The sequence below is a fragment of the Typha latifolia genome, chromosome 8, assembly GCF_019914945.1.
Source record: "Typha latifolia isolate L0001 chromosome 8, TyphaL0001v2, whole genome shotgun sequence".
NCBI lineage: Eukaryota > Viridiplantae > Streptophyta > Magnoliopsida > Poales > Typhaceae > Typha > Typha latifolia.
In genome coordinates this window covers 6,883,419-6,905,269 of record NC_133093.1, presented here as the reverse complement: position 1 = coordinate 6,905,269, position 21,851 = coordinate 6,883,419, and the positions used below count along the sequence as shown (strand labels likewise).

Below are 21,851 nucleotides of genomic sequence, written 5' to 3'. Positions count from 1 at the left end.
GATTGGAGTTGTTCCACCCAAGCCAATAAGGGCTGATTTCGACGAGTCAAAAGCTGGACCGAGTACTCCTATTTTAGTTCGGATCCTAGTCAGACGATGCACTCGTGTCCAAGGCGATTGGGTGATTGAGATTTGGGTGGAGTGGTGAGGACGCACAATGGATGAGGCGACTTGGATGCCCGAATTTGACTTCATGGATCGCTATCGACCTTGAGGGCAAGGTGAACGGAAGTGTGGTGGAGTGATACGACTCGGTCCATATTGGCTCCACTAGCGACATTGGGTTTATTAGGATGAGCCTATTTATCTAGTTGATTTTTATTTTAAAAAATAAAGTAATTTTTGCTGGGGCGTGTTCGAATGCAGGGACAGCATTCGAACGGGCCATGCTAACGCCTGCACGTGTTCACAAAAATAAAGAATGCAAATTGTGTGTTCAAACAGACTCAGGCCGTTCGAACGCGATTGTTTGAACGCTTGCACATGTTCGCAATGACAGATAATTGTAATTCTGCATTTGAACACGATTGGGCGTGTTCGAATGCATCGGGGCGATTGGTTTGTTAGGATTTTTTTAACTTAGTTAATGGGTCCCTAAGGTGAGCCTTTATAAATATGTGGAGGAAACCCTAATTAGAGTTTATCTGATAATTGAAAACGGCATTGTGCCTTTATCTTCTTCACTTCTTGCTCTAGCTATTGATGCCCTCTCCTACCTCCTTCCTTCCATCGCCTATGTTTTTGGTCATCTTCTTCTAACTCCTAATCTTTCTCTTCTACAACAACTTCTCCCCCTTCACTCTAAGGAATTAACCTAGCACCTATCTAGCCATTGAAGGGCTATTAAGCTAGGGCTTATTTGACCTTTAGTCATTGTTCGGTCGATATCTTAAGATTTAGCTATCCCAATCCTGTGATCTTGGATTGTTGGAAAACTCTTTTCCAAAGCGACAATATATCCAAAATTCAAGAAGATCTAATAGCTAGATCATCTGCAGCTTTCTTCGAAAGTCACGTCCTCAATCTAGTCCAAAACCGTTTCGGATTAGATCAAGCCGGTTGGTAACATTTATAAACTTTTTAGGTTGCAATGTCCCCCAAAATTTTGTAGCCTGAACGTGGAAGTGAAGTTCATATTTAAGATTTAAATTTGGAAAAAGAGAAGGAAGGAAATATATTGAAGGCTCTCTAATAAGATTATGTGTTAAATGTGTGATCAATTTAATAAAAAAATTCTACAAGTAGACTAACAGAAAGACTTCTTTATTGTCTTTAATGTCTGAGGATGTCAAATTATAGTGAAAAATATTAAGAAGGTGAAAATAAAAATAACCTACAGTAGAGTACAATTTGTAACTAAGAAGAAAGGAGTCTAAGGCTCTTTCTCGTATATATTCAAAATTAGATGGGGTAAGACAAGTTGGATGTTGTCCTCGGTTTTTTTTTTTATCTTTATTATATTTGGTTTTTGAATTTTGTTTATAAAATTAACTATATATATATATTATAATACAAATGGGTTTGAGAGAAAAATGCTTAACTTTTTTAGCATTTTATATAAGATATATAATGTTGATTATTTAGTATTTTATTATATAATGCCCAGATCTCGTTAGTGCTTTATAAAAACACATACAAATATAAGAAATATAAGAATAAATAGAAAAGTGAGGAGAATAAAGAGAAGAGCCTGTATTTATCTTAAGAATTTTGTTATTTACACTAAAAATTCACTTGGTTTTAATTTTTGTGAGTTATGCTTATTTTTAGTTTTCTTTGCCGATAAAAAAAAAAAAATAAGGGAAATTTATATATAACACCCTATTTTTTAATAAAATTATAATTTACACCCTACATTTTTATAATTTACAAATCGAGCCATATAATTTTAATGAATATGTGTAATAAATACTATGGATTAGATTTGAACTAACATTATGAGAATATTTTATTAAGTCAAAATATTTTATTTCTAAAATAACTAAAATATCATTATTTTTAAAATAACTAAAATATCCTTATTGTAACTTGGTTGAGGGTATATTTATAATTTTTAAATATAGTTAACTTAACCCAGATGTTTGATTAAGTTTAACTAGCAAATCTAATAGCAGTGTATTTTCTACACATATTCGCTAAATTATACATCTCGATTTGTAGATAGTAAAAATATAGAGTGCAAATTACAATCTCGTACTTAAATTATAAAAGAATGGTAAGAGTCACAATTTTTGTACTTAAAACTATAAAATTTTAATTCTAACACCACTTCAAAAAAAAAAATTGGTACGGATTCTTTTGTGTTTTTCGTTAGGTATTCGATCCCAGCAAAAAGTAGGGTGGGGGTATACTGTTTGTCATAGAAATGATGGTCAAACTTTCAGAGCTTATTTAGAATTTGTTTTGAGCTTGGGAGTTGGGTTGAAGGGATTTTTGCATAAATTATGTATCTCTTCGATCTTGTGATTCGAATGCCACATACTCCTTATTGACCCTTGCCTATTTAGGGTGATGCATGTTATATTCTTGACAGAGTGAAGACGGGTCAAAGTCTTATCTTCGTCAAGGTGCTTTGGATATATCATGCTGTAGAGGATGTCTTGTGGGAGAGTGAAGACGAATTGTGAATTGTGGATTGAGTACTACCCTTTTGAGTTTGTTACTGTAGTTAAGTAAGAATTTTTTGGGATGAAATTTTATTTATGATGTGTAGAGTTGTAACACCTAGGAAAAAGAAAATAAATAAATAAATAAAAATTCTTTTCTTAGAGTGAGCAAGTCGGGTGATGTGACTCCATTCATACAACTATGCAGGCAGGGCCACCTCCCCTCCCTATGCATGCAACTAGTGCAGTGCATCAATGTGGCATGCTGGAGGGTAGTAGGCCTCGAGCCACACCATGCCCACAATCTCGCTCTTATATTCTCCCTATCTCGACATCTCATACTCGCGCATGACATCTCCCTACCAAGATCTTCACTCTCTCTCTATAATTAGGTGCCGATGAGGCCTAGGAGTCGTCTCTATAGTTAAAGTCCTCGATGAGCCCCTTTGCCCCCTTCATCCCTTTAATTTGAGTGTTTTAAGTGGATGAGTGTTTCAATCGTTCATCCCTAATGGGAATAAGGAATGCTTGGTTGATCAATGGTGATCGGACCAATGACCTTAGTAGTCGATGCCCAGTGAGCTTGACTGTGGGTGCTCTGTTTGGTGTCAATTAGCTCATCGTGATCTCCATTGTCATCCTCCTCGGACTGTGGCAACCTCCTATCATCTCCTCCAATCTCACTCACATCTTCGTAGCCCCTTGTTTCACCTTTCTCCCCTCTTTCCTAGATTCTAGGCCTTCTTAGCCTCCACACCCTACTATTTCATCCTTGCTGACTATGGATCAGAGCTTGTCGGACCCTATTAAACAACGGTGACCTTCCTCAACAACCTCCCTTACCCTCTTGGTCGTCTAATGACGAGTGGTTGACGACATTTTTCCTCTTGTTGTCAATGTTGGTGTGCGATCAAGACAAGATAAAGGGGTTGACCCAATCCCTTTATCAGGTTGGGCTAATCGAGCCGGAGACTAGGTGGTCTAGGCTAGGTTAGCTCAAGCAGGCCTAGGCTAAGCAGGTTCAAGCTAGAGTCTACACCTAGGTTTGCTGAATTGAGTTAGGTGAAATGTGGGCTGCACTTGGCCAAACCTATTGTAGTCATTTCACACTTTTATTATATTGTCATTATTGTGAGTATAGTAATAACTCGAAGTTTATTGCACACGTCTTTGGATCTGCGCCAATCCTCAGGGTGATTCGAGTTTAGAGTGTATTCTCTTCATCACTAGGAAAAAAATAGTATTTTTAGGCAAGTGAACTATCGTTCTTGCAACTAAATGATAATATGAAATGGCAATATAATTTCATAAATGTGACACTTACTACCAAATACACGTAACCCTTATGGGGGTGGAATCCAAATGACATATAAGTTAAGATTTCAACATAATAAATAGAAGAGAAACCTACATTTCTATAAATAATACAAACAAAAAGAAGCCCATAATACCATAGGCCAAAACGAACTCCAAAATACATAACCATAGATAGATGTAATTGCCCACGCATTGGCTATAGGCTGTCTAGCTTAATTTACATGAATAAATAAGTAACAAGAAACTATAAACTAGTCTTTGCCAAATCTTCTATAAGCTCGAGACTATTTACTGATTTTAAAATATTTCCACTAGTAGATGGTGAGCATAAAGCCTAGTAAGTATTCACTACTATAATCTGAGGGTAGTACAATTAAGGATGTCATAATAGATAAATATGAATATGCATATCATAATTAAATCAATGCATCAATACTATATACTTATCATGCTCATCTAATGTGCACATGCATTAGCAATTAATAACATAACATGCATCAATTTGAATGTTATGATCCAAGCACAGGAGTCGAATTAGTTCGGTTGAGTCGAGTCGAATCAACTTAAGTATATTAGTTAGCTTTATCTTACTTTTTCAAATTTTAAATAAATCGGATAATCCGCAAGTGGATCCAATCCACTAATATTATTACTCCTATAAATAGGAGTGGTCATGTGTTGATTAGAAGGAATCTTGGAATGAAGATTAAGTTAATGTTATAAACCAAACTAAAGAGATTTAGATTGGGTATTTGGATTGAAGGAAGTTCTTTGATGGTGATGGAAGGATAAAAGATGGATGAATATAGAGATAGGGATATTTGCGATTAGAGAAGAGATTGGATGAGGGGAAAGAAGGCATTGCTCCTAGAGGAATAGGGCAGTGACAGACGAGGAGAAGGATTTAACTAATGTTGGCTAGGAGTCGATGAGAAGTTAGGGCAAGAAGAAGAAGAGAGAGAAAAGGAGATAGAGAGAAAGAAGATTCATTCATAATATAACTCAACTAGGGTGCACTCCATAATCCTTAGAGACTTTCCTTTTGATTCAAACAATAAAAATAAATCCCTAAAAACTAAGCATTCTTGCCATGGCATGCCTGAACACGCCTGAGGCTGTTCAAATGCGCAAATCTCATTTACTGTCTTTGCGAACGCATCTAGGCATACGAATAGGCGTGTTCGGATGGGCCTGAGGCTGTTTGAATGCACAAATCCCATTCTCTATTTTTGTGAATGTGTGTAGGTGTTCGAATGGTGCGTTCGAATGCGGTCCTTGACGTTCGAATGTCCCCCAGCAAAAAGCCTTATTTTCCCAAGAAAATTTATTTCTTTCGATATAACTCAATCCAGCTCTAGTTGTATCAATCCACCACGCTTTTGTCACCTTAACCTCAAGGTAAGAAATTCGAAAAGCATTCCATGATGTTCTCCTCAGACTACCACTTTGCCTCGTCAGAATATCGTCCAAGCCACTCCACTAATATCTCTATTTTCTAGTCACCCTTCTCAACATTGCCTCTGTCTCGCCAACATGCTTGTATGCCTGTATCTCCTCCATTGGGTCGGGTATATATGTGCTCACTACCTGATCCACCCATACTCTCGCCCGTAGTAGCGATACATGAAACACAGGATGAACCCGAGATCCCTCCGGCAACTCTAATCTATACACTACTAGTCCTACTCGCTCCAATACGCGGAACAGTCCAAAATACCGATGTGCTAACTTGGGATTGCATACCGGGCGTAAGGTAACTTGTAGATATGGTTGAACTTGCACGAATACAAGGTCCCTAATCTCAAACTCCAACTCCCGATGCCGCGGTCATATACTTGTTTACTACTATTCTGGTCCGCTATCATGTGTTCCTGTAACCTCCGTAGAACTTCATCTCGATTTGCCAACTCTATCCCTGTCTCCACCTTCACTGTTGATGCCTCGGGGTTGTAGGTCCTCAGGGTAGGTGGTGATCTACCATACACTACCTTGAATGGTGTCGTCTCGATGGTGCTGTGAAATGTAGTATTATAGGACCACTCCGCCCCCGGTAAGTAGTCAAACCATCTCTTTAGTCTCTCACCCACAAAGCACTACAAATACTGCTCTATGCCCCGGTTCACCACCTCAGTTTAGCCATCTATTTGTGGGTGATAGGATGAATTGAGGTTCAACCGAGTACCATAGAGTGCGAAGTACTCAGTTCAAAAGTCACTAATAAAGACTCAATCTCGGTCGGATACAATCGAACGCGGCATGCCGTGAAGCTTGGCAATGTCATGCACGAACACCTCTACCATCGTCCTTGCTAAATATGGGTGCACTAGGGCTAAGAAGTGAGCATACTTTGTTAGCTTTTCTACGATAACGAATATGACTGAGTACCCCCTCACAAAAGGTAAGCCTTCAATAAAACCCACAGAGATGTCCTCCTAAATCCTCTCCAACATGAGCAATGACTAGAGTAGTCCGACTAGCCTTAGTGAGTCAGTCTTTGCCCGTTGGCATACCTCGCAAGCGCATACGAATGCCTTTAGCTCCCGTCGTACTCTAGATCACGTACAACTTTGTAGTAGTCTCATGTGAGTCCGAGGGATCCCCTCGTGTCCTGCCTTAGGGATGGAAGGAAAATGTTCCATCACTCTTCGTCGTAGGCCTAGGTCCGCAGGTATCCGAATGTGCCCATGGTCAAATAACAATCTGCTTTTGCTCATAATTGTAGGATGACTCATAGGGTCGTCCTCCATCTCCTGCAAGATTCTCAAGATATTTGGATCAGTAGCACCTATGACTTGTATGTCATCTAAGAAGGAAAAGACAGGCACGGAAAGGGCCACCAATTTGGCTGGTTCGGTTGTTGGGAAAGCGCGACAGTAGCCTTATTCTCCGCTCCTTGTACTATAGCTCGTAGTCATATCTTAATAGCTTGGTGACCCACCTCTGCTGCGCAGGCGTGTGAATCCACTACCCCATAAAATAAGGTAAGCTCCTCTGATCTGTCTGGATCACAAATCGCCTACCAATCAAATATGGTCTCCACCTCATCATGACGTGCAAGATAGCGAGCATCTCTTGCTCATAGGTGGATAGCTACTGTGACCTCCGGTCAAGGCTTTGCTAAGGTAAGCAATGGGCCTCCCAATCTATATCAATACAACTCCTATGCTTGCTCCTGATGCGTTGCACTCGATCACGAATTGGTTGGTGAAGTCGGATAGTGCCAATACCGATGTGATCACCATTGCTATCTTTAGCTTCTCGATTGTCTTTGTTGCTGCATCAGTCCATTCAAAGGCATCCTTCTTCAGCAAGACTATTAGTGATGCTGCTATCTTCCCATAGTTGGCCACAAATTTGTGATAGTAGCCTATTAAACCAAGAAAACCATGTAGCTCCCATACCGTCCTCAGTTGTGTCCAACTAAGCATGCACGCCACCTTACTCAAGTCGACCGCAACTCCCTCCGCTGAAATGATATGCCCTAAGTACTCCACTTGTCGCTCACCCCATAGGCATTTACTCTGCTTCACCTTGAGAGAGTGGTCCATCAAGAGAACCAACATGGATCGTAGATGAACCATTTGCTCCTCCCAAGTCTTGTTATACACCAAAATGTCATAGAAGAATACTAACACATACCGTCGTAGGAGTGGATGGAATATATCATTCATCAACCCTTGGAAGGTCACCGATGTATTCGTCAACCCAAACGACATCAACCAAAACTTAGTGCCCATCATGAGTTCAGAACGTCGTTTTGTGGACATCCTCAGCACACACTCAGATCTGGTGCTACCCTACACGAAGGTCTAACTTGCTGAAGTATGATGCTCCCGTCAGCTCGTCTAGTAACTCCTCTATGACTAGTATCTGATATCTATCATTGACAGTTATAGCATTCAGTGCGTCGTAATCTACACAGAAATGCCAGCTTCCATCCTTCTTTCTCACTAATAGAACCGGTGAGGAATAGGAGCTTTGGCTTGGTTGAATAATGCCCTACTCCAACATCTCCACAACTAGCCTCGAGATCTTTTCCTTCTGGATGTGTGGATATCAGTAGGGTCGTACATTTGCTAGTTCGGCCTCCGGTACAATCTCGACCCTGTGATCAGCGTTCCTGGCAATTGGTAGCCCTCGTAGAGCCTCAAAATGTTTAGAAAAGTCAGCTAATAAGCAATCCAAATCAAGACTAGTAGCTAAGTCAGAGACGATCTCACTCTTTGTGGCCACTAGCTAAAAGAAGTAGGTAACTTTGCCTATCCGTGGAGTTCCCACCAACGGACATAAGAAGGGGCTCGTTTGCATACGAACTCCCTCGAGTTGTACCATATGTTCATCTCTCCAAAATGTGAGTCTTATTTATGAAAAATCAAATGTGACGGGACCGAGACTCTATAGCCATTAGGTGCCTAGCACAATGTTAGCTGCTTGAAGTGCTAGCGGGTACAAGTCCAAAGTGAAGCTATGTCCTTACACCCGTACCACCACTCCTTGACAAACATTGTCAGCTCTAAGGCAAGTGCCATCACCGATGGTCACATCAAATCCGATAGTGGGCTCAGCCTCGAGCCTTATACTCTATACTATTCTCGTAAAAATTTATGCGTGCTCCCCGTGTCAATGAGGATGTGTACACACTGCTTTCGGATGAGCCCATCCACCTCTGGGGTCTTTGGGCGCTAATACCAAAGTATGCATGCATCGAGATCTCGCTTGCATATCCTCCTCCACTATCTCTTCAAGCTCCTCTTTAACTACCTCGTCTATGACATCTCCCTCAGCCTCTTCGTCATAATCGTCAATCAACATGACACTTCCCGTAGCCTTGGTGCATCGATGCCCCGGCGTGTAGTGCTCGTTGCACAAAAAACATAAGCTCTTGGCTCGTTTTTCATCCACCTGCGCTTGGGACGATTGGCCCTTGGGTTGCATAGCTCCTCCTCTGAACCCGCTCGTCGATCTTGGGATACCCCACTGTCCAAAAGAGGGCGTCGGTGGTTTTGTCATGGAACTGGAATCGTCAATTATAAGCGTCATTTGTGGCATATATTAGCTGTCTTTCAATGTCCAATTCATCCTCATAGCCCCTTTTATAGCAATATACTTATGTTCCATCCTTGTGGTGATTTCAAAAGCCTCCATTGAAGTTCACAGTTGCATGGAATAGACATCAACTTTTATCTCCTCACATAGCCATGCCAAAACGTGCTCTTCAATGCTTCTTGTGGCCACCTTGGAAAGCAACGATTGCTAAGTCGCTCAAAATATTCTTGATATGCTGCTATAGTAATTTTTTTTGTAAATTTGGAGAGTGTAGCACCATAATCTTTATATCCAACAGTTCCAAACTATCGAACTAATGCAAAGGTAAATGCCATCCAATTGTCGAACTGTTGATGGGCATACATTGATTGGTACTAATGTAAGGCCACATCTTCCAAATGAAAGCTCGCAATAGGTACCATTCCGACATGCCATGACATGAAAAGTACTATTCGGCATGAAAGATCCAATCAATAAGATTATCTCAATTAAACTTTGGAAATTCTAGCCGAGTGGATCAGATCGCCCGCGGAGGCCATAATCACATCCATTGTCTATTAGGGGATCCATCCTCATTGCTGGCGGATGGAGGATGTGAATCTCCGGAATACAATGTTTCCTTTCCTCTTCCTTGCGAGCAGCCACATATTCATCATCATATGGCCACGTTGCTCCCGGTTCACCCTAGCCTTGGTGGTGATAGTTTCATCGACAATCCACGCCGTGGTTCACTCTCGGTGGGGCTGGGTATAGTATCCTTGGCTAGGAGGGTTGGGTAGTAACGCGTCTGTCTGCCCTAGAAAAACTCTCATCGTTAGTAGAGTTTGGTTGGCCACTTGTGTAGTTGCGGCGGGTTCCTCCGGTGTTTGCCCTCCGCACAATATCATACGAATCTCCTCGCATAGGGATTGCATAAGGGCTTCTTATATTCATTGGTTATGGTCCATCATCCTTTGTTGTTGGTCCATCATTTGCTGAATAAACGCTACAACATTAGGATCGAGCGGCGTGGAAAGAGGCGCACTCGGCGTGGCGCTAGTACTAGCATCGCTATTGCCACCCGCGGTTGTCGGTGTGCTTGGGTCTGGGTTCAAGTTAGCATCCATCATCCCACGCTTCACTCTCGATCTTATGTTAATCATTGTCCAAGAATTGATGGCTCTAATACCACTATTATGAACTAGACTAAGGAGAGAGTTAGATTGGGTATTTGGATTGAAGGAAGTTCTTTGATGATGATGAAAGAATAAAAGATGGATGAATATAGAGATAGGGATACTTGCGATTAGAGAAGAGATCGGATGAGGGGAAACAAGGGGTTGCTCCTAAAGGAAGTAGGGCAGCAACAGACGAGGAGAAGGATCTAACCAATGTTGGCTAGGGGTCAATGTGAAGTTAGGGCAAGAAGAAGAGAGAGGAAGGGAGATAGGGAGAAAGAAGATTCATTCATAACATAACTCAACTAGGGTGCGTTCCACAATACTTAGAGGCTACCCTTTTGACCCAAACAACAAAAATAAGTCCCTAAAAATCAATCATTCTCATCGCAGCATGTTTGACCGCGCAGATCCTGTTCACTATCTTTGCAAACACGTGCATGCGTTTGAACGGGTGCATTCAAATGGACTCAAGGCCGTTCGAATGCACAAATCCCGTTCTCTATTTTTATGAACGCATGCATACGTTCGAATGATGCATTCGAACACGGTGCCTAGCGTTTGAATGCGGTCTCTAGTATTCGAATGCCTCCAGCAAAAATTCCTATTTCCCAAGCAAATTTATTTCTCTCGATAGAACTTGATCCAGCTTTAGTTGTATCAGTTAAGTTATTCATTATCTCGTATTTATCTTTTGTAACCGTTAGATTGTCTTTATATTTCTAGGAGTATGTTGTAGCCTTAGAAATATTCTAATCTTTCAAACCCTAGTCTTCTTCCTCCAGCAGTAGCCACCCTATTTTACGACCGTCCACCACCATCCTTGGCCATCCGCTACCCTCCAACAACCACCACAACATCAAATATTTATCGTTTTGCCCTATTTGACCTTGCTCCACTATTTTATCTTTCCATCCAGACGTTTAATTCTCGTGAAACTAGATCCATTTGAGCTCTAACTTCCAAGGCTACTTTCATATAAATTTTCACAATAATATTATAAACAAGATCTAGACTGATCTACACACAAGCTAGATCTTTCGATTTACATCATGCTCGTAGGCCCATGGGTCTACATGTAGATATGATTCAATTAGCTGAAGTGGGTCCATCGGGTCATCCACCAGTCATCCTTGGGCTTGGAATCATGCACATAAGTCCCAAACTGGTTCACCAAAGGTGGTTGAGTTGGATCACAATAATGTAGCATGCATTGAGATACGTGCATTTTATCTCTTTCATAGGATTGTCCTAACCCTAAGACCAAAATTAGATTTTGGCCTAGGGGCATCGCTGTGGGTTGCATGGGCACCGACGATGGCTGTGGAAGGTTATGTGCCATCGACAGTCAACCTCCAAGTGGTCCTTGCGGCGGCGGAGCGGCGGTGGAAGCAAATATCGAGCTCAGGCTTGGGTGGCTATAGCGACAGCTATGGCTCCTTGTTGGCATGTCCTTCGGCGGCTGGAGTTGGTGGCCATAGTCCCACTGCCTTGGAGCCTTGGAGGTGGTAAGGTCTACTGAAGTCACCCCGACATGGCTTCGCTCAAGTAATATCACCACGAGCATGGCCATCGGGTTCGACCATCTAGTGGTTGTCGGTGGCTACAGTGGCCACCACGGTCTTGCAATCGGCCCGTGGGAGCCAATCATGGTTGTTTGTAGGTGGTTCATGAGAATTCAATGTCTAGATAATAACATATTAATAAAATAATATAGCAATGTCAAATAGGGCAAAATAGTAAATATTCGACGTTGCGGTGGTCATTAGAGTGTGGTGGATTACCAAGGGTGGTGGTGGCTGGCCAGAAGGTAGGGTGGCTGCTGGTGGAGGAAAATGGCTGGGATTTACGACTATGATCTACTCCTAAAAAGATAAGGATGATTTAATGGCTATGGTAAAAGATAAAGACGAGATAATGAAATAACTTAACTTAATCTTCATTGTACGATTCATTCTAATCAACACATGACCACTCCTATTTATAGGAGTAAAAATTCTAGCGGATCAGATCCACATACAGATTGTATGATTTAGTTAAAATTTAAGATAATAAGATAAAGCTAACTAACAAACTTATGCTGGCTCAACTCGACTCAACCGAACTGATTCGACTCCCATGGTTGGATTATAACACTAAACTATTATGTCCTCAAACTCAAGCTCACATCGAGCTTTGCCCATAGGCCATGTCAACAATATACAATAGGATATATATACTTCATTTTAGACTATCAAGCCTTCAACACAAGATCATACAGAGTCATGCTCGTAGGCTACAACACTCACACCTGACATAATACCCATAAGGGAGGGTAGATCTCCGCGGTAACTCGCCTGCCCATCACTCGGTGAATAGTATGACTAATTATCCATCACTTCAAACTAAAAACCTCAAACGTAAGCCGATCATATAGCTCAGTATCGCACATCGATACTACCATTTGAGCCCTTAGCTCCACATCATCGTACCACCATGTAGAATGACCCGTCACTCATGGGTGCTCTCACCCTATATCATTAGCTACCGCTAGGTCTACATTATCCTACTCATCATTTTCTAACTTTAATATCCTAAAAGATTTGACTCTCGTTAATCGATAATAAATTGCCTATCGCTTAATGAAATGGTTGTTTGATTATCTGTAATCGACAGACTAAGACCTCAAATGTGTGTCATAATATATAAGTATTAATAATTGTTATGATTCGAACTTCACCGACATCACCTCGAGCATGGATTCACTTTAAGAATATCTTTATTTCTTATTTTAATATTTAATTTCCAAGAAAATTAGTTTTCTATAAGTCACGTTCGAACGCGGGTAGAGTGAGTTCGAACGCGGTTGTGAACGTGATTGTGAACGGGTTGTGAGAGTGTGCATTGTGCGTTCGAACACCCCGTTCGAATGCACTGTGAACGCCTGCATCGCGTTCGCAAATTCAGAGAAGTGGGAAACAGGCGCGTTCGATCGCGCGTTCGAAAGCTTGCATCGTGTTCGCAAATCCAGAGAAGAGCAAACTCGGTGCGTTCAAATGCGGTCGACGAAATTGTATTGTTTAGGGTTAATTTTGAGTTGTTTGGTTAGCCTCTAAAAGGGATGTGGATGGCAACCAAAAGATTATTGAAGAATTGAGTTTTGCCTTGCCTCCTTCGTTTTCTTCGCTCTCGTTCTCTCAATCCCCGGCGACGCCGCTTCTAATCTCCCTCGACCCTAGACCCTTAAGGGCGGCCCTCTCCTTCCCCTTTTTCCAATCAATCCAACACTTGCCCTAACCCTTCTATCAAGCATCACCACTTTTCACCGGTGCCACCCCGCAAATGCCAGTCCACCTCTAATCACCATCATCCTAGGATCTCGTGCCTCCATCCACGAATCATAAATAGACTACCCTGACATTCGTCCACTAATCGGACGATATCTCGAGATCCCTATATTCGATTCGCTTGAAACTTGATTTGTTGGAAAGCTTTTTTCTGGGGCTACAATATCCAAATTTCAAGTCAATCCGATGGTGGCATCTTTCGGGATCTTATTTCAGAGAATAGGAAGAGATCGAACCTTAGCCTAAGGGGAGATCGTATCAATAATATATCCACTCATAATCCTGGCTAGGGAGATGTTGGATATTGTCGAGACGTAAACGTCACCTATTTATAGTTGTACATGTATATAAGTGGCATGATATTATATAGCATAATAAGCATAATAAAATACATATTATTATACTAAGGAAGTAAATTGGTATGCAAGAGAGGACCGACTTATCAAAGTTACCTACCCATATTGAATGAATTCGGGCCTTCTAAACTGCCACCCTTCTTTCACATATGTCAAGTATGGGTAGCCAATCATGGGTTGAAAGGGGTTGGGTTTCAGTGATAGACTCAGATACTTGATTGGGAATCGGGTCGCCTCGCATCTGAAGATCTCAGCCAAAATAATAACATTATCATTTTGAGAAAGGGAGAGGCAAGAGTTACATAGGTTAATGCGGGGGCTTGACACCAACTGTAAGAGGCCGGCGATGATTTTGAGGTTGGAGATAAATGCAATATTTGCCTTAGAGAGAAAAAAAAATTATCATCGACGAATTAAAGGATCAGGTGAAGCAATCCTGGGAAGGGCGAAATCCTCTTATCAGGCCCTCGTGATTAGCGCAGAGGAGCCTGACAACGATATTAGAGACCAGGATGAAGAGGAAAGGAGAGATGGGGTCATCTTGGCAAAGGTCACCACCAAGGTTGAAGAAATTTGAAGGGTATCCATTGACTACACCTTGGTGAAAAGTGCTTGGCTTGCAAGTGGTTAGGAGAGTGTCTCACCTTATGCAGTTGAAAGACTTAAAAAACAAGATCCAGCTTGATCAGGATGACCTATTTGCCACTCCTGCGCACCCACGCAAAATAGTTCGTGTGCAAGGGAGAAGTTGTCCATGATAGATCTGCCCTTCGATGAAGGTGGATGATTGACAGTCTAGCACCAGGTTCTGCATCACTGACAAGAGCCTGCTGGTGAGAACTTTGATAATGATTTTGAAGTTACAATTAAGAAGGCTGATCGACCAGAAGTCATAAGAGAAAGTTGGCCGAGTCCTTCCTGAGAAGGAAGGTGAAGAAGGATTTGTTCCACACTCCAAGATGAATGTCCATGCTGTCGAAGTCACTGAAGACCGTGATGTATCCGCTGACAAAAAGAAGGATTAGGGAATCCATCCTGCTTCTTGACCTTCCAAGCAATTTGAAGATTACTTTGGACGTAGCGCATTTCCATTACTGTGCAACCAAACAAATAATTGCTGCGCAAAAGTCTTCATCAAATTTATTGACCAACAGTAGAGTTCAGTAAGAAACAAAACTATGACTTGCGTTCTAGTTTCACTATCTACCTGCATATATGATTCTATGTTCCAATTATTCTTTGGCAGCCATGACTCAAGGATGATGGGAGCGATTACCTACGCGAGCTTTAGGCTAATTGGATCATTTGTTGATACATCCAAATCGTCCACCGTGCATGCCAATATAATCCAAGAACTAATAGCTCTAGACCCAGCTAAAGCTGAGATGCGTAAGATGGCTTGCTCCCTATTGTTTGGAAGATATTCGACCAAAATATGCTTCTAAAATTTATTTAACCAAATAGCCTCAAATAGTCTACCCCTATATTAAATACCTAAATGGAAACATTTTCGATACATGCAATTTCATGGGTTGGATAGGAAAAACACTAAATTAGTTAGTCTTATAATAAAACTAAAAGTAATAATTATTAACTCGGCAACTAATAAAAAAAAACTAAAATAATAATTTATTTTAATATTTTCATAGGTCTAAGAAGTGAACTTTATTTTAATCCATGAATACCATTTTAACTTATCAATTACTCTAAAAACTTAAATAATTAAAAAAATTATTTTATTTTATATTTATTACTCTCTTATACTTTGGAGTTGAGACATTTTTGTAGGCTTAAGAAGTAGACTTCATTTAAATGGATAAATTTTTTTATTTTGACGATAGGATTCAAATTTAAGATATATGTTTTGATACTTCGTTAACTTATCAATTATTTTAAAACCTTAAACTTTTAGAAATAATAATGCGACTGTACTTTATATCGACTTGATGTGATTAGTACTGCAGTAATATAAGGGCTTAACTGCGGTGGTGGATTGGGTAAATATTTTTATATGCCAAATTAATTGCTAATAAAGTTTGTTGCTTTAATTGTAGCGGGAAATGCTAAATTTTTGTCGAGACAGTGAGGTAACTATTAATGTCTCTTTTAAGAATTAAACTGTTCGGGTGAATGAATTTATGGCCTAGTTTGTTCAAAACCTCAGCACGTAAGCATGTATGTAATCCGACTGCAGGAAACTCATGCAGCTACGGCCGCCAGAATTTGTCTGGTTGAATGCTTCTTGTCACCAGCTCATCATTTGTCTTTTTCTTACTGCAATGTAATATAAATATGCATAGATGTCTGTCTGCCTGTGAACACCAATAACCAATACATATCTATTATCTACCTTTACATACTCCACATAAGATATCTGGGAGAGAGTTCGGGAGAGAGTACTGGGGAGAGTTCTATCGAGAGAGAGGGAGATGGGAGGAGGAGAAGAAGAGGGAGCTCTATTTGAAACCAAGGTTGCAAAGGGGAGGAAATGGTACAAGCTCTATACTTGCTCTGTTTTTACTGGGATTTGTATGATTTGGGTGTACAGAGCAACCCACATCCCAATTAAGGATGGGGAGGAGGAGAAGAAGAAGATGATGATGTGGGCTCTTTGGATTGGGCTCTTTGCAGCTGAGATTTGGTTTGGTCTCTATTGGCTTCTCACGCAATCCGTGCGCTGGAATCCAGTCTATCGTCACACCTACAAAGAAAGGCTCTCTAAGAGGTAAACTACAAGCATCACTCTCTCTCTCTCCAGGAATCTGCATAGTAGTGGTGTTGTTAATTGCAAGGTTTGGAGATAAGATTGACTATTGGGGAGGAAAGCAACATATCTCTCACTGTCCTTTTCATGAATCATTTAAGGAGGAGACTAGTCAATGTAAACTCCTTCGCACGCTTAAGTAGTGATTTAGAATACTAATCCTTTTCTAGTTGAAACTTTTTGACAAGTCATTTGTAAACTTTTTCTTTTCCCCGGGGTGGGTATTGTTTGTTCGTGGATGTGTCCAAATTTAGGTAAATCTTGAAAGAAGAAAAATTAGAGGCAAGCTAATTAATAATTTCAGATTATAGATTTATAACGAAACCCAGAGAAGTAGAGCCTTCTTCTTCTTCTTCTTTTTGTTGTTGTTGTTGTTACATCCAGCTTTGTCGGTAGATCAGTCCAAGCTATAGAGTTACATTCTTTAGCAGCTAGACTAGCCAATCTATGAGCCGCCTTATTATTAATTCGGCCCCTGAAAAAGACTCTTAACATTAGGGCAAACATAAATCCACCTTTTGCACTAGAGCACTAAGGGATCAATGGACCAGTCCACTTGATCAGCCCACCCATTAACTGTCTTGACCACTTTTAGGGAATCACTAAAAATCCAAACCTTTCCATCCCGAAGTGACTTAGCCACCCTCCTCAGGCCTTACAACAAGACTTGCGTTTCACCTTCCAAGTACTAAGCTGGGTGAACACTCAATCCCTCTATGAACCAGCTCGTTGCGAGCTTTCCAAATCTCTCACATTATTGGAATTAGAAATATTAACTAGAGATTGCAAATTAAAAGCTTAATTATCTAACAAAGTATGAGAGGCAACTTTTTTTCGTGACTTTAGTATGAACATAAAATGTTACATTTGATGTGCAGATACAAGGATAATTTGCCTGGAGTCGATGTATTTGTATGCACAGCGGACCCGACAGTAGAGCCGCCGATCATGGTTATCAACACGGTGCTATCGGTGATGGCCTACGACTATCCGACGGAGAAGTTAAGCGTCTACCTCTCCGACGACGGCGGATCCGAGCTCACCTTCTATGCCCTCTTAGAGGCATCTACGTTTGCGAAAATCTGGTTACCTTTTTGCAAGAAGTTCAAAGTAGAGCCTAGATCCCCAGCAGCTTATTTCAAATTACTAGAGTCTATAGGCCCACAAGATGGACTTGAGGGTGTTGAATGGTTAGCAACAAAGGTAGCCACCAAGATTCTCATCTCCCATACCTCTTTTATTGCCTTAATACTAGAGTTAGTCCCAATTAACTAACATTAGAGCGTTTTTCGTCTTAGTTGATCACTAATTAACTTGTTTGCAACTGGACTTATTGAAGAGCTTGTACAAGGAGATGGAGAACAAAATAAATGGTGCAGTGGAACGTGGCAGTGTTCCCCACAACATCCGCAAGCAACATAAAGCCTTCTCAGAATGGAACATTGCAACGACTCCGCGAGATCACCACGCGATTCTCCAAGTAAATATTTATATATTTTTTTTCAAATATCATAATTACCATTATTTTCTTCCAAGTTGCCATGGAAATAATTGAGCTCTTTTAAAAATATTATTTTGTCCATTAAATCTAATCGATCATATTTAAAACTGAACTCCAATTATGTTGACTTCTGTAAAATTGTAACTATAGTTATTTTTTCATAGAATATTCATATAATTTTCCTAACAAATAACTATGAAATTTAACAAATATACATAAATGACTAAAATACCCTTTTTCTTTTCAAAACTTATATTATAAAATATGCATAGCCAATTTTCTTTCTTGCAAAAAAAAAAATTATATGATATTGTGTAACATTTGCCTAGTAGGATATTCTACACAGCTGTAGACTACTTAAAAATATATTGTGCCGATTATGATATCTTAAATATTTTCAGCAGCAATTAGGTAAACAACTTTAACCCAAATAACAAAAAGATAGTAATGACTAACAGGGAGCAAAATGAAAAATATCCGACTACATATACTTTGCTTTTCCTCTGATTAAAATTTTTCTCTAGATTCTAATTGATGGCAGAGATAAAAATGCAATAGACGACGAAGGATTCGTATTACCTACTCTTGTTTACATGGCTCGAGAAAAGAGACCTCATCACCACCATAACTTTAAAGCTGGAGCCATGAATTCTCTGGTACGTGCTCTCTCTCACTCGTCTCCTGATATTTATTTTAAATGCATCTCATGTGATTTAATTAGATGACCACAAATTAATTTTATATTTGACGACCATTCTTTCTCGAAATGCACAGCTGAGAGCTTCATCAGAGATAAGCAATGGTGGAGTCATTCTCAACGTAGACTGTGATATGTACTCCAACAACTGTGAGACCACTAAGGATGCATTGTGTTTCTTCATGGATGAAGAGAAGGGCCATGAGTTCGCCTACGTTCAACTTCCTCAGCACTTCGATAACATCACCAAGAATGACATTTATGGTAATCGCATGAGAATTGCGTTCGAGGTAGGCACTAAAATCATCTAGATCTATGCATGTGATAACTTACAAAGTGTTAGTACACAATCTTGTCTTGGTTAATTTATACTCCCATCAAATTTATACTCTATCAAAGGCGTGTCATCACAAATTCATCCCTTTTACGTTATCTGGTTATGTAGGTAGATTTCCATGGTTTGGATGGACATGGGGGCCCTCTCTATGTGGGCTCTGGTTGTTACCACAGAAGAGAAAGTCTATGTGGAAAGAAATTTGATCCAGATCGTAAGGTAAAATTTAGAGTAACAAAGAGGAACTTCCAAGTAAATACATCAACTCTGGAAGAGAAAGCTAAGACTCTCATATCCTGCACTTATGAGGACAACACTGAATGGGGCAAAGAGGTTCTTCCTCTACTCCCTCTTAACTCTTTCTATCAATGACGAATTACTCTCAAACAACTAGAAGAAAAAGAAAGAAAAAAAAAAAAAAATTAACCCTTGTGTGAACAATTTGCAGATGGGTTTGAAGTACGGATGCCCAGTAGAGGATGTGATCACTGGCTTGTCAATCCAATGTAGGGGGTGGAAGTCCATCTATTTCAATCCTCCAAGGAGTGGCTTCTTAGGAGTTGCCCCTCTGACCTTAGCTCAGACATTAGTGCAGCAGAAGAGATGGTCTGAAGGAGACTTCCAGATTTTCTTGTCCAAGTATTGCCCCTTCATATATGGCTACAAGAGAATAAAACTAGGCCTTCAAATTGGTTACAGCATGTACTGTCTATGGGCACCTTGCGCCTTTCCAATACTCTACTACGTCATCATCCCGTCTGTTGCCCTCCTCCATGGCATCTCCTTGTTCCCCAACGTAATAATGGTTACATTTTCCCTTGTCTTTTCTTGATCCATGGAATTAGTTTTAGAATTAACATGATGATCAACTAATGTACAGGTTTCGGACATTTGGTTTGCGCCTTTTGCATATGTTATGGCTGCAACATCTATATATAGTTTGTGGGAGGCATTAATGGTTGGAGAGACAGTGAAAGGATGGTGGAATGAGACGAGGATTTGGTTGTACAAGAGATTAGCTTCTTACCCTTTCGCATTCATCGACACCCTACTAAAGCTGGTCGGCGTGAGCAAATCGGCATTCGTCATCACTGCTAAGGTGGCTGATGAAGAGGTCTTGAACCGGTATGAGCAAGAGATCATCGAGTTCGGATCATCGTCGCCTTCGATGTTTACTATCCTATATACACTTGCGATGCTCAACCTTCTTTGCCTCTTAGGGGGGGTCAAGAGGTTGGTTTTGGATGAAGCTGGAGAGATGAGCTCAATGCTGGTGCAACTTATCATCTGTGGAAGTATTACTCTTATAAACATGCCTATCTACCAAGCAATGTTCTTCCGAACTGATGGTGGTTGTGTTCCAATGTCTCTAACATTTACTTCACTCGGTTTAGCAATGCTAGCTTATATAATCCCCATGTAGAAGACCTAATAACTAGTTGATGAGAAATTCAATAGAGAAACAAAAGAAGGTTTCATGAATACTTCAAGAGTTACTTGCTGATTGTTTCCCAGATGTTTTTTAATCAATAAAATTTGAAATTTAGAAAATAATATCTGAGATTGTAAGTAGCACGAGTATATAATTTGCTGGAATCACAATTCACAAGGAATATTTTGGAAGTATTGTATCTTTGATTCATATAACTTTTGAGCCATTCTTCATATGTAAGAGGTGAAATATTCATCGTGCTTTGTTTTCTTTTTGTTTGAGAAAAGTAGGCACGGCCCAGTTAAAATATTAGCAAAGAGCAATTTACAGAAGGAGCTAGAGTGAGGGAGAGAGAAGGGAGAAGTCCTCAAAGGAGATAAAAGAAAATGGAATAAAGTAACCCATCCATAACCGGCAAATCTCATAAAGAGATTTGAAGGGCTAGTAGATATTTTGTCTTCGCGCAAGAAAATCCTTTCAATGTACTTCTAAAGGAGCCGCCAATGAATCTTCACCAAGATCAATAATCTTAGATTGAGGCTAAATGATTCGTTGTTGAAGGAACACCCAAAAAGAGGCAGTGAAGTGACTCCATCTCACCATCATAAAGCTAACAGACCATTGAACCCTTTGGGAGCAAAGATGTCATGTTAGAATAAAAAAATACGATCTAAAATACGAAATTAAATTCTATAAAAGATCGAAAACTAAACTCCCAAAGATCATCATACCTCGGCCATTAGTGTTCAAATTCACACTTTAAAACTTATGATTTTTCTTACGTTAGCTTTGGATCTTCTAAGCTCTCAAACACTCAAGTTTGATGGTGTGACTTTTCTAAATTGAGTGAATAAGCTTAGGGACCAAATCTACTATATATAGCTTAGCTCCCATCAAGCTTTATGGCTATGAGTTACCATATTGAAAATAAACGTTTATCTCATGAGAAAACCTTTATCTTAATCAATAAGAAAACTTCCATCTCAATCAATGAGAAAACCTTCATCTAATCAATGAGAAAACATTCTAACCATTATGAATGTTAGTAATAAGAGAGGGAAACGTTTAGACCATAATAAATTAGGTTAAAAAAAATTTGTTACATTATCCTTTTTAAGAAATAAACATACGAATCATGACGATAAGTCCTCTGATAACAAGTATTATCTTCCATGTATTACAATATGTTTAGTTCTCAAGTATTATACTTTATGTAGTAACACTTAATGAATAAATCATATGTTTATTCTTAGTCCTATGAATTTTCTCAAATACTTAAGATGCACATTAATATGAGAAAACATCATAATTAACA

The 21,851-nt window shown here is 40.0% G+C and overlaps 1 protein-coding gene and 1 long non-coding RNA gene across 2 annotated transcripts; one reads left to right on the top strand and one right to left on the bottom strand.

The window, feature by feature from the left end:
• Positions 1 to 14,601: 14,601 nt before the first annotated feature.
• Positions 14,602 to 15,046, bottom strand: LOC140794308 (uncharacterized). The gene is made up of 3 exons (XR_012110114.1): positions 15,016 to 15,046; positions 14,693 to 14,925; positions 14,602 to 14,616 (listed from the first exon to the last, which is right to left on the bottom strand). It is a non-coding gene; the product is annotated as an uncharacterized lncRNA (long non-coding RNA).
• Positions 15,047 to 16,120: 1,074 nt separating this feature from the next.
• LOC140794431 (cellulose synthase-like protein E6) lies at positions 16,121 to 20,588 on the top strand. Its single transcript, XM_073146455.1, has 8 exons — positions 16,121 to 16,533; positions 17,451 to 17,775; positions 17,912 to 18,052; positions 18,598 to 18,729; positions 18,848 to 19,060; positions 19,216 to 19,437; positions 19,553 to 19,900; positions 19,985 to 20,588. Exons 1-8 carry the CDS (start codon positions 16,238 to 16,240, stop codon positions 20,525 to 20,527), a joined length of 2,220 nt encoding a protein of 739 aa, XP_073002556.1. The 5' UTR covers positions 16,121 to 16,237; the 3' UTR covers positions 20,528 to 20,588.
• The last annotated feature ends 1,263 nt before the right edge of the window (positions 20,589 to 21,851 follow it).